The sequence below is a fragment of the Eurosta solidaginis genome, chromosome 3 (genome assembly GCF_040869045.1).
Source record: "Eurosta solidaginis isolate ZX-2024a chromosome 3, ASM4086904v1, whole genome shotgun sequence".
NCBI lineage: Eukaryota > Metazoa > Arthropoda > Insecta > Diptera > Tephritidae > Eurosta > Eurosta solidaginis.
The window spans coordinates 52,138,933-52,157,559 of NC_090321.1; the positions used below are offsets into that span (position 1 = coordinate 52,138,933).

At 38.8% G+C, this 18,627-nt stretch overlaps 2 protein-coding genes across 2 annotated transcripts; one reads left to right on the forward strand and one right to left on the reverse strand.

Moving 5' to 3' along the window:
- The first annotated feature begins 1,588 nt into the window (after window positions 1–1,588).
- Window positions 1,589–6,092, forward strand: pea (ATP-dependent RNA helicase pea). Its single transcript, XM_067771694.1, has 3 exons — window positions 1,589–3,315; window positions 3,373–4,231; window positions 4,295–6,092. Exons 1-3 carry the CDS (start codon window positions 1,714–1,716, stop codon window positions 5,968–5,970), a joined length of 4,137 nt encoding a protein of 1,378 aa, XP_067627795.1. The 5' UTR covers window positions 1,589–1,713; the 3' UTR covers window positions 5,971–6,092.
- LOC137243711 (cytochrome c oxidase assembly factor 5) lies at window positions 6,031–6,636 on the reverse strand. The gene is made up of 3 exons (XM_067771695.1): window positions 6,400–6,636; window positions 6,224–6,319; window positions 6,031–6,174 (listed from the first exon to the last, which is right to left on the reverse strand). Exons 1-3 carry the CDS (start codon window positions 6,502–6,504, stop codon window positions 6,133–6,135), a joined length of 243 nt encoding a protein of 80 aa, XP_067627796.1. The 5' UTR covers window positions 6,505–6,636; the 3' UTR covers window positions 6,031–6,132.
- Between the last annotated feature and the right edge of the window lie 11,991 nt (window positions 6,637–18,627).

An 18,627-nucleotide genomic window follows, 5' to 3' on the forward strand; every position in this document is an offset into this window, starting at 1 on the left:
ATACTGCACACACACATGTGGGGAAAATGTAACAAACTATAGGTACTGTTTGCACAACTTTTTTGTGGAGCCATGTGGGATTTTTTGTTGGTGGACTTTTTCGGCCACTAGATTTTTGCTGGGTTGTTGATCCGCAAATCACCTACCCAGAGTGCGCATTCACAAGTTCAAATTGCTTCGTTCTGCGCATATACGTCACAGTTGATCCTTGAGCGAATGAAAAGAAGAGCGAGAAAAAAGAGCTAAATGAAAAGGGTCAGTTCATACGTCATAAAAAACAGCTGATCTAATGTTTATATGCGCATTGCGCAATCTCCCTGCAAAATCGGTGGATCACGTGGTCCACTGGAGTACTTACCATTATACTCCACTGTAATGCAGCAATGGACCAACTCATGTTTCTACACTAACATATTGTAAGCCGATCATTACTCGTTTTTAACGAATGTACCCTGCAAAAATCGTTGGAGCATGTAGTCCACTGGAGTACTTACCATTCTACTCCACTGTAATGCAGCGATGGACCAACTCATGTTTCTACACGAACATGTTGTAAGCCGATCATTGCTCGTTTTTAACGATTGTAATCACTACACGATGTTTATTGGACTGTGGGTACTCCATGGATTACTCTGAAGTAATGCGGAGCTGGAGTATATGGCCCAGTCCTAGGACATCGCAATGTTAATTGGACCATATTTTTTGTATGAATTGTGGTTAATTTTGGAGCACTCGGTTGGTCCATAGCGAGTACTCCATACATGCATGCATGGAGTACTCGTGATTTTTGTAGGGTAATTCCCCCAGCGGGTCAGAATATACCCGCGGTAGGTATGCCTGTCGTAAGAGGCGACTAAAATACCTGATTCAAGGGGCTGGGTAGCGCAACCCTTCAGGTTGCCAGCGCAATATACAGCTTTTCCAAGCCCAATTGTCAACCTCACCTATCCGCGGCGTATCCTGTTTCACTAACAGACGAGGATCTGGCGACCCCAAGCTCCTCATGGAACTTGGGATGGGGAGGGAGGGATGGGCTGAAGGTTTAATGTGGCCATATAAACCGTTCCCGAGATGGTCGGGCTAGCACCGTAATGGTACTGTGTTACCGGATCGTACCGGAGCTGTATCCGGCAAAGGACCATCACATCGATAACACTCCCCAAAGCTTTCGGGGAGCAACCTTATCGCTACAACAACAACAACAACAACAACAACGGTTGTAATCACTACACGATGTTTATTGGACTTTGGGTACTCCATGGATTACTCTGATGTAATGCGAAGTTGGAGTATATGGTCCAATCCTAGGACATCGCAATGTTAATTGGACCTAATTTTTTGTATGAATTGTGGTTAATTTTGGATATATGCATCCATGGAGTACTCGCGATTTTTGCAGGGCTTCTTGTGTGATTTGAACCATGATTTACTCAGAGGCTGCATAACTTAAAAATAAATAGTTTTCACCTCGGAACTGTCAAACTATTCAACTCAATACACTTGCTCACCATTGTTTACACATCCCTAATTTTCCGTTGTTGTTGTTATCTACACAGCCGTGTTTTCATCAGCTGATTGTCAAACTCGCGGTGGCTTTACGTTAACTTTTTTCACTTTCAGTCTTTATTATAGTTAATACGCTGAATTTGCTGAAAAATATAAACAAATTATCTCTCATGCCGATTTAATAAACGTTTCACACGAAAAACCATCATGGAGGAGTTGCGGCGTCTCGAATATCTGTCGTTGGTGTCGAAAATATGCACAGAGCTGGAAAATCACTTGGGATTAAACGACAAGGACTTGGCAGAGTTTATAATCGATTTAGAGGATAAAAACCCGACCTTCGATTCATTTCGCAAAGCTCTGCATGATAATGGAGCCGAGTTTCCTGATTCTTTTGTTACCAACCTGCAGCGTATTATTCAGTTGATGAAACCTTGGGGAGGTGATGAAGGGACCGCAGGCGTCAGTAGCGTCAAAAATGCAAAAACTGATCAATTGACAAGAATGTTTCCAGGTTTGGCGCTGCCCAATGATAAATTTAGTAAAGCGTACAGCAGTGAAGGCGAAAGTGCGAACGAAACTACAACTAGCGATTCCGAATCGGAAGAAAAAGATGATGGAAAGCAAAAAGATAGTAAGTCTAAAGACAGTGAAGAAGTAGACGATGTTATGGATGAACTTGAAGCGTTTGCGCCAAGCAAACGGCAAGAAACGAAAGACGATAAATCGAAGGATACTGATGATATTGATGACGTTATGGCTGAACTGGAAGCTTTAGCCCCAAGCAAGCAAATAAAAGTCGAAACGAAACCAGAAAAGAATGAGGAGGATGACGATATGGCATTTTTGGAATCACTGGCACCAAGTGCACAGAAGTATGACGATGTCAAAATCAAAACAGAAAAAAAGAAAAAACTCGATCGTCACTCGCGATCTAGATCAAAAGAACCTAGTAGTAGACGCAATCAACAAAGCAGCAGGCGTGAAAGAAGTGGAGGCAGACGCTCACGTTCAAAGTCTCCGCGAGATAAGCGGCACAGCAATGACAAACGACGGCGTTCGCGTAGCAAATCGCGTGATGATAGACGAGGCCGGTCACGTAGCAAAGACAGACGCCGTCGTTCGCGTAGCAATTCGCGAGATGACAAACGACGACGCTCCAGAAGCAAATCGCGAGATAGAGGTCGCGATAGAGAACGTGAGCGTGAGAGCAGTGGGCGTAGACGACGGTCACGATCGCGTTCCCATGGGCATAGCAGCAGCAGTAATAGGCGTCGCACGCGTTCACGTTCACGTGAACGTCAACGGCGCTCCCGCTCTCATGAACGCAGCGTACGGGGTTGTCGCCGAAGATCACGCGATCGTAATGAACGCAATAACAGACGCAGGCATTCGCGCTCACGTTCCAACGAACGTTATGAACGCAACGACAAAATGCCACCACCAGCTAACCTACCCGATGATCCCGAACCCGGTAAGATTTATTCAGGAAAAGTGGCAAATATTGTACCTTTTGGCTGTTTTGTGCAACTTTTCGGGCTCCGTAAGCGTTGGGAAGGTTTGGTGCATATTTCACAGCTGCGCTCCGAAGGACGTGTTACCGATGTTACGGAAGTGGTGCAGCGCAATTCGAATGTAAAAGTTAAAGTTATGTCACTTGCGGGACAAAAAGTCTCACTCTCAATGAAGGAGGTTGACCAAGCGACTGGACGTGATTTGAATCCGCTTTCTCATGCAGCGCCTGATGATGATCTTAGGGATCGTAATCCTGATCGGCCGTATAGTGGTACTTCACTGCTAAATTTGCAAGTAAGTAATTTCTATAAATATTTGTTTAATTCTTTTACCAACGAGTTTCCATCACAGGGTGGTAGCTTGGACAACGATGAGAGTGACTCTCGTAAGCGTGTCACTCGCATATCCAGCCCTGAGCGATGGGAAATCAAACAAATGATAAGCTCTGGTGTGATCGATCGCAGCGAAATGCCTGATTTTGATGAAGAAACTGGACTAATACAAAAAGAAGAAGATGACGAAGCTGATATAGAAATTGAAATTGTAGAAGAAGAACCGCCATTTTTGTCAGGGCATGGGCGCGCTTTGCATGATCTCTCGCCTGTGCGCATTGTCAAAAATCCTGACGGGTCATTAGCGCAAGCTGCTATGATGCAGTCAGCTTTATCAAAAGAGCGACGAGAACAAAAAATGTTACAGCGTGAACAAGATGCCGTTGCGCCTACTAATATGAGCCGTAACTGGATCGATCCGCTACCCGAAGAAGAGGATCCACGCGCAATGACAAGTTCGCGCGGTATAGGATCGGGCGCAAGCGTTGAAGTACCCGAGTGGAAGAAACATGTTATTGGCGGCAAGAAATCTTCGTTTGGCAAAAAAACAGACATGTCGCTGCTAGAACAACGTCAATCCTTACCCATCTACAAATTGCGCGATGATCTGATCAAAGCTGTTTCAGATAATCAAATATTGATTGTAATTGGTGAGACCGGTTCTGGAAAAACGACACAAATTACACAATATTTGGCTGAAAGCGGATTTACAGCGCGTGGCAAAATTGGTTGTACGCAACCGCGTCGTGTGGCTGCTATGTCGGTAGCCAAGCGTGTAGCGGAAGAGTTTGGTTGCCGTTTGGGGCAAGAAGTCGGCTACACTATACGTTTCGAGGATTGCACCAGCCCCGAAACGGTCATCAAATACATGACAGATGGTATGTTACGCACTAAACTTTGTCAAACACTTAATAATAAAATTTCCTCTTCCTCCACACCAGGTATGCTGTTGCGTGAATGTTTGATGGAATCCGATTTGAAATCTTATTCCGTTATTATGTTGGATGAGGCTCACGAACGTACTATACATACTGATGTACTCTTTGGTCTACTAAAGGGTGCCGTACAGAAGCGGCCAGAACTGAAACTTATCGTTACTTCAGCAACATTGGACGCGGTGAAATTTTCGCAATATTTCTTTGAAGCGCCAATTTTTACGATACCTGGGCGCACATTTCCCGTCGAGGTGTTGTACACCAAGGAACCAGAGACAGATTATTTGGATGCTTCTCTCATCACTGTTATGCAAATACATTTACGTGAACCACCTGGTGATATCTTACTCTTTCTCACAGGTCAGGAGGAGATTGACACAGCTTGTGAGATACTCTATGAGCGTATGAAAAGTTTAGGACCTGATGTGCCCGAACTGATTATATTGCCTGTATATTCGGCTTTACCTTCAGAAATGCAGACGCGCATCTTTGATCCAGCACCAGCAGGTAGCCGTAAAGTGGTTATAGCTACTAACATTGCTGAAACATCGCTAACAATTGATGGTATTTTTTATGTTGTTGATCCGGGTTTCGTCAAACAGAAGGTTTATAATTCAAAAACAGGTATGGACTCTCTAGTGGTAACACCAATTTCACAAGCCGCAGCTAAACAGCGCGCAGGGCGTGCTGGACGCACTGGACCTGGCAAATGTTATCGCTTATATACAGAGCGGGCATATCGTGATGAAATGTTGCCAACGCCAGTGCCAGAGATACAGCGTACGAATTTAGCAATGACAGTACTCCAACTGAAGACAATGGGAATTAATGATTTACTACATTTTGATTTCATGGACGCACCACCCGTTGAATCGTTAGTAATGGCGCTGGAAAATTTGCATTCATTGTCAGCATTGGATGACGAGGGACTACTCACACGTTTAGGAAGACGTATGGCCGAATTTCCACTCGAACCAAATCTTTCGAAAATGTTAATTATGTCTGTAGCTCTACAGTGCTCTGATGAAGTACTCACTATCGTGTCTATGTTGAGCGTACAAAATGTATTCTACAGACCAAAAGACAAACAGGCTTTGGCCGATCAGAAGAAGGCAAAATTCAATCAACCGGAAGGTGATCATCTAACACTACTCGCCGTCTACAACAGTTGGAAAAATAATAAATTTTCGAATGCTTGGTGTTATGAAAATTTTGTACAAATACGCACGCTTAAGCGTTCGCAGGATGTACGCAAACAATTGTTGGGCATTATGGATCGCCATAAATTGGATGTAGTTTCGGCTGGTAAAAATTCTGTACGCATACAAAAAGCAATTTGTTCTGGCTTCTTTCGCAATGCTTCTAAAAAAGATCCACAAGAAGGTTATCGCACGCTCGTTGATTCTCAGGTGGTGTATATACATCCGTCCAGCGCGCTGTTTAATCGTCAACCCGAATGGGTTGTTTATCATGAGTTGGTACAGACTACCAAGGAGTATATGCGTGAAGTAACTACTATAGATCCTAAGTGGTTGGTGGAATTTGCGCCTTCATTTTTCCGCTTCTCCGATCCAACGAAATTGAGTAAATTCAAAAAGAATCAACGTCTCGAACCGCTATACAATAAATACGAAGAACCAAATGCTTGGCGTATATCGCGTGTACGGCGCAGGCGTAATTGAAACTATAACTATCACTTATTGTGTTTCTCTTTAAAATTAGCTCTTATATATATATATAAATTAATATTTAATTAAACCTGCTTTTATTTGTATTATGAAAAAACAACTATACATTAGAGCTATATACTTGTATTATTTGATGGGATCTTATTTAAACAGCACTTAATAGCCCTTTCGTCCACGGAAACGCTGTCTGTTATCAAGCTGTAAAATAAGATTAATTTTATATAATTCAGTGCATTTCAAAACTTACTATGGAGCGCTTGCACTCAAAAAACGTATTCCTCAGCACTTGACATTCTTCTGGAACTCTATTTAGCCGAAGGCACTCTCGTGGGGTCTTTTTATCCTAGCAATAAAACGCTATTAGCATCACTTACTTACTATTAGCATCAGCTTCGTTTAAATAAAAACATTTCTTGTACTCACTATACGACAGCAATCACTTTCGAGCAGGCACATCTTGAGATCCGCGCGTACACCCGCACAAGCTGATTCATCTGCCAGTTTTTCATCTCCTTCATAGCGCATCATTTTGTTGCTGTTTTTTTAATTTATTAGATGTATACACTTTCGTAATTATTTTGTTTATCGTCGAGGAGAAAGAAGTTAAATTTCACAAATTCTGCTGCAGCATAAATCAACAAATCAGCTGTTAACTATGAACGGTGATGCCACAAGGTAGTTCTTTTTGGGGTGAAAACTTGGTGACTTTTCAGTAGGGCTGTGAACTGCAACCGGCTTTTTCTACTATCCGGATAAACCGGATATTTGAATAACCGGTTAATAGTTAAGCAAAAAATCCGGTTATCCGGATTCATAAATGGAAAATCTGAAGAGCCGCTGTCCGGTTATCCGGATACGTAAACGGAAAATCCGGATATCCGTATTGGCCCAATTAATGGTGTCTTATAACCATAAAAACATAACCGGATAAAACAGTTGGTTCAATCAACCTTATGGAAATCAATGTAATCGATTAATGGTGCCATAACCATACCATAGCCAACCAATTGGTTTTTGGTTTTTCGCCATATCCATAACCTAAAAATATTTGAATTGGTGAATTTATTAACTTTTTGAATAATTTATTTATTGTTTTGGATACGTTTTGATTAAGAGACTTATTTTTTGTGGAATATGTTTGTTATTTTTAGCGTTTTCTTAATTTTTATGAAATTTTCACGATTTTTAGGTTAAGGCACCATTAATCGATCACATTGGAGATGGACATGGATATGGGTATGGTTACGACTATGGCGTTAGGGGAAAAGCTGGAGACATTGGTGCTTTATCGGTAACCGTATCGGTAACCTTATAACAGCTGATTCGACCAACCTTATGAGAATCAATGCAATCGATTATTGGTGCCGCTAAGGTCGTAACCGTATCGTAGCCAACCAATTTTGTTTTGGTTTACCGTCGTAACGATAAACAGCTGATTACGTTAGGGATACGGATACAGCGATACGACATACGGCACCAATGACTCCAGCTTAAGGAAGTTTAATTAGCACTTATGTCCGGATACTGGAATATAAAATTGAATATCTGCATATCAGAATTGAACGAAGCAAACATCGAAAAATTATTCACAAAATATGTTTTTAGATTATTAAATTAACGTCAAAAATTAAAAAGCTACAATTTTACAAACAAGTGAAAATAAGAACAGTGTTTTTTTTTATATTGTGAAAAAAACGCTACAAAACAAAGGATCGACAACAAGTCTGTGGAGCCACTATCGGGTTTTCCATCTTCAAGAGAATGTATGAACGCAAATGCTGTTCGGGGTTTGAGCCGTGACATAACCAGTGCACATACACTTCAGTTGAGTGTTATTTTAGAAATGAAACTACCGGAATGTTGTAGAGTTATCCAAAAGGTTACAAAACTGTTGATGAGTTTCAATCATTAGTATAGTAAACGTACATATGTAGGGATTTACTACACGTTTTTATGAAATACTTGTTATTGTTAAAACTTTAATTTTTCTTTAAAAATCGAGTTTCAAATTTTTATATTTCATGTTATATTTGATGTGAAAATTTTCATATTACTTTACTTTTGAATTTATCATTAAACGAATATTTAATTAAAAATGTATCGTGAATATTGAACGAATAAATTTATTGAACAATACCAGATGAGTTGAATATCCATAATTACATATCCTGAATATCCAGATGAGTTGAATATCCATAATAACATATCCTGAATATCCATAATAACACACATTCATGAATGAAATCTGTGCCACTTCGGTAAAATTACCGCAATTTTGGTCGAACTGTCCAGAAGGATGGTTCGTACATGCTGAGACGCAATTTGCTACAAAAGGTATAACTAGAGATTTGACTAAATACGAGTTTGTAATAACTGCCTTGCCACAAGACATTATTGCAAATGTATTAGATGTTATTCAAAATCCACCTGAAAGTGGAAAATATGACAATTTAAAGAAAACTCTTATTGATAGGCACTCCTTAAGCGAACAGAGAAGATTGGATAAAATTTTATCAGATACTGAGATAGGTGATCGGAAGCCTTCTGAATATTATAGGACCCTTGACCAACTAGCAGGTAATACTATCGATTCAAATTTCCTTAAAAATCTTTGGTTACGTAAACTTCCAAAAAATCTTTATGTTGCATTGACTAGTGCTAATTTAAATAATATTAATGATCTTTTGCAACTGGCAGATAAAGTTTGGGAGATAACCAGTGGTAATGAAATTTGTGCAGTTAGAAATAGAGTTGTTACATCTTTTATTAATATTGATGAATTTGGAAAAATTGTAGAGAATTTAGCGAAGGTCACAACAAAAATATGTGAAAGTTTTAATCATTTACAATTAGATATTAACGAGATTAAAACACAAATTAATGACAGACAGTCACGTCCAAAAAGGCGGAATTTTAGTTTTCGCAGGAATTCTCAGTCGCGAGGTAGATCAAAGTCTCAAAACTGGTTATGTAAGTATCATTATCGTTTCGGCAGTAAAGCTCGTAAATGTGAAGAACCGTGTGCTTTCCAGAAAAATGGTCCTAGTCAAACAAACTAGACAGCGCTGTTGTTGCAGTGACTAACAACAGCATTTTGAATTTTTCAACACGTCGCTTGTTTGTATTAGATAAAGAAAGCAAGCTAAAATTCTTCATAGATAGTGGTGCTGAGATTTCAGTTCTTCCTTCATCTAAATTCAAAATTTACAAAAAATCTTCAGATATTATTTTAACGGCTGCTAATGGCAGCATGATTTCGACTTATGGAAAAAAATTATTAAAACTTAATTTGGGACTCCGTCGAGAATTTCCGTTTGTATTTCTTATTGCAGATATTTCAAAACCGATCATAGGTGCAGATTTTTTAGAAAAATATGGACTTTTAATAGATATAAAGAATAAGAAATTAATAGATCCTCTAACTAGTTTATCTGTAGATGCTATATCCGGGTTTTGCAATATTTCATTGCCTAAATTATTTTCAGTTGACAATCAATATACAAAACTTTTAAAAAATTTTTCTTCTTTAACTTCTGAGCCAGATTATAATAAAAAGGTTAATCATTCGACAGTTCATCATATTATAACGAATGGAATATTACCTTTTTGTAGGCCAAGACGTTTAGATCCTGTTAAATTTAAAATAGCAAAGACTGAATTCGATTTTTTATTAAAATGAGGAATATGCCGTCCATCTAAATCACATGGAACATCGCCATTACATTTAGTACCTAAGAAAGACGCAAATGACTGGCGTCCTTGCGGAGATTATCGTAGGATTAATTTAATCACTGTACCTGATCGATACCCTTTGCCACACATACATGATTTACATATCGAATTCAAAAATAAAACAATATTTTCAAAGATAGATTTGGTTAGGGCTTACCATCAGATACCTGTTGCGCAAGAAGACATTCATAAGACTGCCATAACTACACCTTTTGGAATGTTCGAATTCGTCAGAATGCCTTTTGGATTACGAAATTCAGCTCAAACATTCCAAAGGTTTATAAATGAAGTGTTGCACGATTTAGATTTTATATTTGTTTATTTGGACGACATACTGATAGCTAGTAAAGATGAATCAGAACATTTACAACATCTTAATATACTATTTCAACGTTTAGATAAGTACGGATTGAACATCAAGCCATCTAAATGCGTTTTTGGAGTAGGTAAAATTAATTTCCTAGGTTACAACATATCGTCTGAAGGTATTCAACCATCAGCAGAGAAAATTCAATCAATTCTTGATTTTGGACGACCAATGTCAATCAAACAAATGCAAAAGTTTGTGGGAATGGTTAATTTTTATCATAGGTATATACCAAAGCTTGCTGGAATGCTAGACCCAATATACAGCATGATAACGAAAGCATCGAAGAGCAAAGATAAAGTACTTGATTGGTCTGATGAAACATTGCAGGCATTTGAGAAAGTAAAAGAGAGTTTTGCTAAGAAAACATTGTTAACACATTTCAACAGTGAAGCAATTCTTTCTGTTGCTGTAGACGCATCAAATAGGGCTATTGGAGGAGTTCTTCAACAGGAAATCAACAATACTAAAGAACCGTTAGCTTTCTTCTCTAAGAAACTTAGTCCGTCTGAATGTAAATATAGTACTTTTGATAGAGAGTTACTCGCTATTTATTTAACTATTAAACACTTTAAAAATTGGTTGGAAGGTAGATCTTTTACGGTTTATACGGATCACAAGCCACTTACATTTGCATTAAATTCAAAGGTGGATCGAAGTCCAAGACAGACAAGACATTTGGAGTTCATATCCCAATTTACTAGTGACATTAAATACATAAAAGGGAAATTAAACTGTGTTGCAGATGCGTTGTCAAGGATACCCGAAGTTTTAACGTTAGAAACCATTGATATAAATTTAAAAGAGTTATTTATTGAACAAGGAAAAGATGGTAAAATAAAATCATTAGTAGAAAATCTAAATTGTAGACATAAATTAGAACTAATATCAGTTCCATTTTTAAATATTCAAATTTGGTGTGAGACATCACTTAATTTAACAAGGCCATATATACCTCAAGTGTTAAGAAAATTAGTGTTTGAGAAATTACATGGTATAGCCCACGTTGGTATTAAAGCAACACGCCGGTTAATCACTAATAGATACTCTTGGCCAGGAATGAATAAAGATGTAAACCAGTGGGCGAAAGAGTGCATTAATTGTCAAAAAAGTAAAATTTATAGACATACAAAATCGCAAGTTTCGAAAATACCAATTCCAAAAGGACGTTTTGAACATGTACATTTAGATATCGTTGGACCTCTTCCTCCATCACATGATTTTAGGTATATATTAATTTTAATAGATAGGAATTCTCGTTGGCCAGAAGCATATCCTCTTCAAAATATTTCCGCGAAAAATGTGGCAGAAACTTTCATTCGTGAGTATATATCACGATTTGGAGTTCCGTTGACAATTACAACTGATCAGGGAGCGCAATTTACATCGCAGGTTTTTACAGAGCTCTCAAAACTATTAGGAAGTCATAAAATCATAACCACTGCTTATCATCCGCAGGCTAATGGAATAGTTGAACGCTTTCATAGGCAACTTAAAGCTTCAATTATGGCAAGTGGAAGTGCAGCTGAATGGTATGAGGAGTTACCTATAGTGTTGTTAGGTTTGCGATCATCCTATAAAGAAGACATTCAATCTACAGCTGCAGAAATGGTATATGGGGAAAATCTAAGACTTCCTTCGCAAATGGTAGTTCGATCTGAAAATAACTTTGACTCATCTGATGTTCTGTTAAAATTAAAACAAAATTTAAAGAATTGTGCATCAAACATATCTCATCATAAAAATTCACTAGTTTATGTTCCAAAAGATTTATATGATTGCAAGTTTGTATTAGTTAGAGTTGATAGAAAGAGAACTGGATTACAAGAGCCATATGAAGGACCATTTGAGGTAATAGAGAAAACACCAAAGTGGTTCAAAATTAATTATTATAATAAATTCATGAATATTTCTATAGACAGAATTAAACCTGCATATTTGGATGCGAGTAAATATAATTGTTTGAATAAAACAAAAAGAGTTACATTTAATTTGTTAAATATGGAACAATTTGGAAGAGGGGAGTAGTGTAGGGATTTACTACACGTTTTTATGAAATACTTGTTATTGTTAAAACTTTAATTTTTCTTTAAAAATCGAGTTTCAAATTTTTATATTTCATGTTATATTTGATGTGAAAATTTTCATATTACTTTACTTTTGAATTTATCATTAAACGAATATTTAATTAAAAATGTATCGTGAATATTGAACGAATAAATTTATTGAACAATACCAGATGAGTTGAATATCCATAATTACATATCCTGAATATCCAGATGAGTTGAATATCCATAATAACATATCCTGAATATCCATAATAACACACATTCATAAAACATATGCCCTCGAGAAACATTTAATACAAACTGAAAAGACAGTTAAAAAAAAACTAATCCAAAGTTGCCAACTAGATGGAATTCAGTTCTTTTTATGTTGGAAAGAGTTAAAGAGCTCAGATATTCTATTGTTGCAGTAATTGCTGATCGTTCAATTTTCAACAACAAGCAAAATATCGCAATTTCGGACAGTTGATGTTCTAATAGATTTACTCACCCCTTTCGAAATTGCGACAAGGGTGTTTAGCAGTGACAGCGAGATTACATTTGCTAAAGGCAAACCCATCATTCAAAGAATTATTAATAAGCATCTGAAATTTAAAATAAAAAATCATATGAAAAAATGGCGATAAAATGGGTACTGCTGATGTGAATGCCCAAGAAGAAGCTCCAGAAAATAGTGACCTCACGGCTGAGCTGCTAGCTTTTGGGTTGACCGGAATCAAATGTATTCCGACAGCATAAATAATAAAACTGTGTAATCATACGTCTTGGAGTAGGGCAGGATTGAGAACACGTCCTTCTATCCTCCCAATGAGATTACTCCAAGACTCGGCCGTAGGGACCACCAGTTCCCGTGCTGATCGGAATCTCATGCATTCCGACACCCCAAACGCTAGAAATCCTATTATTATTAAAATGTATTTATAATTTGTAATAATCTAAGTTTTAGGCTTAAAACGCCGTAATAATAAATAAATAATAATAATATACTCCTAAATGATAATGACAGTGACACAAGGAAGGAAGACGAGTTTCATCCCTGCTTATTCGAAGAACAAGTAAACCACAATCTCAGTGCCAGAAATTGGTGCAAGACCATAAAAAAATATATCCCAATCTGTCGAAAATTGCCAAAAGATATCTTGCGGTACCTGCCACCTTAACAGCTTCTGCAAGGGTATTTTCAAGTGCTGGAAATGTAGTTCGTCCAACACGAAATTGGTTGAGTCGGGAAATGATATCGGCACTTGTTTTCTTACACCAGAACAAGAAGAAAATAGTATTACATATTTCTCAATACGAGCCTTTTTTGTATTCCCTGTTAATTGATTTAAATGCCCCACGAATGTATTGTTATTAATGTTAAATAAACATATATGGTACATCAATTTATTGCTTTCAATGGATATCCAAAAATACGGTTATTAACCGGATCTTCATAAATCCGGATATCCGGATACTTTCACAAACGAATATTAACCGGATATCCATGCAGTCCGGATTTTATTCGTGTCAACGGATTTCCGTATGGATATCCGGATATTCGAATATGCGGATAGTCCCAGCCCTACATTTCAGAAGGAAGAGAATATGTAAGGCCCGCCTAATGGGCTTTTTCATAATTATCCAAAGACTGATAGCTTTGAGTTTTGGTTCAAAAATTGAGACTTGTGACGTCTAAAGTAAAAAAGGCTGTATTTTTTCAGCAATAGAACTCTTACAAATGTCATTTTGTTGCTTGCAATCACTTACGGAATTATCTTAATTGGAACTTACAAAAAAACAAAAAAAAACAAGTAAGGAAGGCTAAGTTCGGGTGTAACCGAACATTACATACTCAGTTGAGAGCTATGGAGACAAAATAAGGAAAATGAACCTGGGGTAACCCTGGAATGTGGTTGTATGACATGTGTATCAAATGAAAGGTATTATAGAGTATTTTAAGAGAGAGTAGGCCATAGTTCTATGGATGGACGCCATTTAGGGATATCCCCATAAAGGTGGACCAGGGCTGACTCTAGAATTTGTTTGTACGATATGGGTATCAAATGAAAGGTGTTACTGAGCATTTTAAGAGGGAGTGGGCCTGAGGTCTATCGGTGGACGCCTTTTCGAGATGTCCCCATTAAGGTGGACCAGGGGTGACTCTAGAATGTGTTTGTACGATATGGGTATCAAATGAAAGGTGGTAATGAGTATTTTAAAAGGGAATGGGCTTTAGTTCTATAGGTGAACGCCTTTTCGAGAAATCGCCATAAAGGTGGACCAGGGGTGACTCTAGAATATGTTTGTACGATATGGGTATCAAATGAAAGCTGTTAATGAGTATTTTGAAAAGGAGTGATCCTTAGTTCCATAGGTGGACGCCGTTTCGAGATATCGCCATAAAGGTGGACCAGGGGTGTCTCTAGAATGTGTTTGTACGATATGGGAATCAAATGAAAGGTGTTACTGAGCATTTTAAGAGGGAGTGGGCATTAGGTCTATAGGTGGACGCCTTTTCGAGATATCGCCATTAGGGTGGGCCAGGGGTGACTCTAGAATGTTTGTACGATATGGGTATCAAACGAAAAGTGTTACTGAGCATTTTAAGAGGGAGTGGGCATTAGGTCTATAGGTGGACGCCTTTTCGAAATGTCGCCATTAGGGTGGGCCAGGGGTGACTCTAGAATGTGTTTGTATGATATGGGTATCAAATGAAAGATGGTAATGAGTATTTTAAAAGGGAGTAATCCTTAGTTCTATAGGTGGACGCCTTTTCGAGATATCGCCATAAAGGTGGACCAAGGGTGACTCTAGAATGTTTGTACGATATGGGTATCAAACGAAAGGTGTTTCTGAGCATTTTAAGAGGGAGTGGGCATGAGGTCTATATGTGGACGCCTTTTCGAGATATCGTCATTAGGGTGGGCCAGGGGTGACTCTAGAATGTGTTTGTACGATATGGGCATCAAACGAAAGGTGCTACTGAGCATTTTAAGAGGGAGTGGGCACTAGGTCTATAGGTGGACGCCCTTTCGAGATTTCGCCATTAGGGTGGGCCAGGGGTGACTCTAGAATGTTTGTACGATATGGGTATCAAATGAAAGGTGTTACTGATCATTTTAAGAGGGAGTGGGCATTAGGTCTATAGGTGGACGCCCTTTCGAGATATCGCCATTAGGGTGGGCCAGGGGTGACTCTAGAATGTTTGTACGATATGGATATCAAACGAAAGGTGTTACTGAGCATTTTAAGAGGGAGTGGGCATTAGGTCTATAGGTGGACGCCTTTTCGAAATGTCGCCATTAGGGTGGGCCAGGGGTGACTCTAGAATGTGTTTGTATGATATGGGTATCAAATGAAAGATGGTAATGAGTATTTTAAAAGGGAGTAATCCTTAGTTCTATAGGTGGACGCCTTTTCGAGATATCGCCATAAAGGTGGACCAAGGGTGACTCTAGAATGTTTGTACGATATGGGTATCAAACGAAAGGTGTTTCTGAGCATTTTAAGAGGGAGTGGGCATGAGGTCTATAGGTGGACGCCTTTTCGAGATATCGCCATTAGGGTGGGCCAGGGGTGACTCTAGAATGTTTGTACGATATGGGTATCAAACGAAAACTGTTACTGAGCATTTTAAGAGGGAGTGGGCATTAGGTCTATAGGTGGACGCCTTTTCGAAATGTCGCCATTAGGGTGGGCCAGGGGTGACTCCAGAATGTGTTTGTACGATATGGGTATCAAATGAAAGGTGTTACTGAGCATTTTAAGAGGGAGTGGGCATTAGGTCTATAGGTGGACGCCCTTTCGAGATATCGCCATTAGGGTGTGCCAGGGGTGACTCTAGAATGTTTGTACGATATGGGTATCAAACAAAAGGTGTTACTGAGCATTTTAAGAGGGAGTGAGCATTAGGTCTATAAGTGGACGCCTTTTAAAGATATCGCCATTAGGGTGGGCCAGGGGTGACTATAGAATGTTTGTACGATATGGGTATCAAACGAAAGGTGTTACTGAGCATTTTAAAAGGGAGTGGGTATTAGGTATATAGGTGGACGCCTTTTCGAGATATCGCCATTAGGGTGGGACAGGGGTGACTCTAGTATGTGTTTGTACGATATGGATATCAAATTAAAGGTATTAATGAGGGTTTTAAAAGCGAGTGGCCCTTAGATGTATATGTGAAGGCGTTCTCGCGATATCGACCAAAATGTGGACCAGGTGATCCAGAAAATCATCTGTCGGGTACTGCTAATTTATTTATATATGCAATACCACTAACAGTATTCCTGCCAAGATTCCAAGGGCTGTTGATTTCGCCTTGTAGAACTTTTTCATTTTCTTCTACTTAATATGGTAGGTGTCACACCCATTTTACAAAGTTTTTTCCAAAGTTATATTTTGCGTCAATAAACCAATCCAGTTACCATGTTTCATCTCTTTTTTCGTATTTGGTATAGAATTATGGCATTTTTTTCATTTTTCGTAATTTTCGATATCGATAAAGTGGGCGTGGTTATGGTCGGATTTCGGCCATTTTTTATACCAAGTTAAAGTGAGTTCAGATAAGTACGTGGGCTTAGTTTAGTAAAGATATATCGGATTTTGCTCAAGTTATTGTGTTAACGGCCGAGCGGAAGGACAGACGGTGGACTGTGTATAAAAACTGGGCGTGACTTCCACCGATTTCGCCCATTTTCACAGAGAACAGTTACCGTCATAGAATCTATGCTCCTACCAAATTTGAGGATTGGTAAATTTTTGTTCGACTTATGGCAATAAAAGTATTCTAGACAAACTAAATGAAAATGGGCGGAGCCACGCCCATTTTGAAATTTTCTTTTATTTTTGTATTTTGTTGCATCATATCATTACTGGAGTTGAATTTTGACTTAATTTACTTATATACAGTAAAGATATTAAATTTTTTGTTAAAATTTGAATTTAAAAAATTTTTTTTTTAAAAAGTGGGCGTGTTCTTCATCCAATTTTGCTAATTTTTATTTAGCACATATATAGTAATAGTAGTAACGTTCCTGCCAAATTTCATCATGACATCTTCAACGACTGCCAAATTACAGCTTGCAAAACTTTTAAATTACCTTCTTGTAAAAGTGGGCGGTGCCACGCCCATTGTCCAAAATCTTACTAATTTTCTATTCCACGTCATAACGTCAACCCATCTACCAAGTTTCGTCGCTTTATCTGTCTTTTGTAATGAATTATCGCACTTTTTCGGTTTTTCGAAATTTTCGATATCGAAAAAGTGGGCGTGGTTATAGGCCGATATCGTTCATTTTAAATAGCGATCTGAGATGAGTGCTCAGGAATCTACATACCAAGTTTCATCAAGATACCTCAAAATTTACTCAAGTTATCGTGTTAACGGACGGACGGACGGACGGACGGACGGACATGGCTCAATCAAATTTTTTTTCGATCCTGATTATTTTGATATATGGAAGTCTATATCTATCTCGATTCCTTTATATATGTACAACCAACCGTTATCCAATCAAACTTAATATACTCTGTGAGCTCTGCTCAACTGAGTATAAACACAGAAGCAGCATTCATCGCCGAGACCCCGATAGTTGATTGACGCAATACAAAGGGAAGGTTTATAAGCGCAATACAAAGCCTTATAGCTGGAGAGCTTTCGCAACCCAATTGTCAACCTCGCTTACGCGTGGGGGAATCCTGTACCAAATATGAACGTATCATACACATAATTAGCAGGCGAAGCTCTGGCAACCAAAAGTTCCTCATGGAACCAGAGGTGGGGGCGGAATGGTTTAATGTGGTATTATTAATTGTTCCCAAGATGGTCGGATTAGTACCTTTTTGTTGTTGTTGTTGTAGCAATGCTCGCCCCACCTAATAGCCGCGACCGATCACAAATTGTCATCAATATCCTCTAACGGGAGTCCAAGGAAACTTGCCGTTTCAACAGGGGTGGACCATAAGGAAAGGGATGTTAGAGGCGTTGGTTCCACATTACAATTAAAGAAATGGTTGGTGTCATGTGGGACACATTGCAAGAGGGGCATACATTTTTTATGTCGGGGTTGATTGTGGATAGGTAAGAGTTTAACCTGTTACAGCATCCAGAACGAAGATGAGCAAGAGTGACACGCGTTTCCCTGGGGAGTATGCGTTCCTCTTCCGCGAGTTTTGGATAATTTTCTTTAAGTACTGGGTTCACCTGGCAATTCCCGGCATAAAGGTCCGACGCCTGTTTATGGAGTTCACCATGGACCTGCTTGTGTTTTTTCACTTTATACGGCTGGGTTCTCAGGTGCCGTATTTCCTCAAAATGCTTACGGAGATGACTCCTTGAGCCCCTAGACGGTGCTGGTTCATCAATCAGATGTCTGTTGGGATGCCCAGGTTTCTGGGTATTCAACAGGAACTGTTTGGTCAGCATCTCATTTCTCTCCCTGATGGGGAGTATTCTCGCCTCATTATGCAGATGGTGTTCTGGGGACATAAGAAGACAGCCCGTAG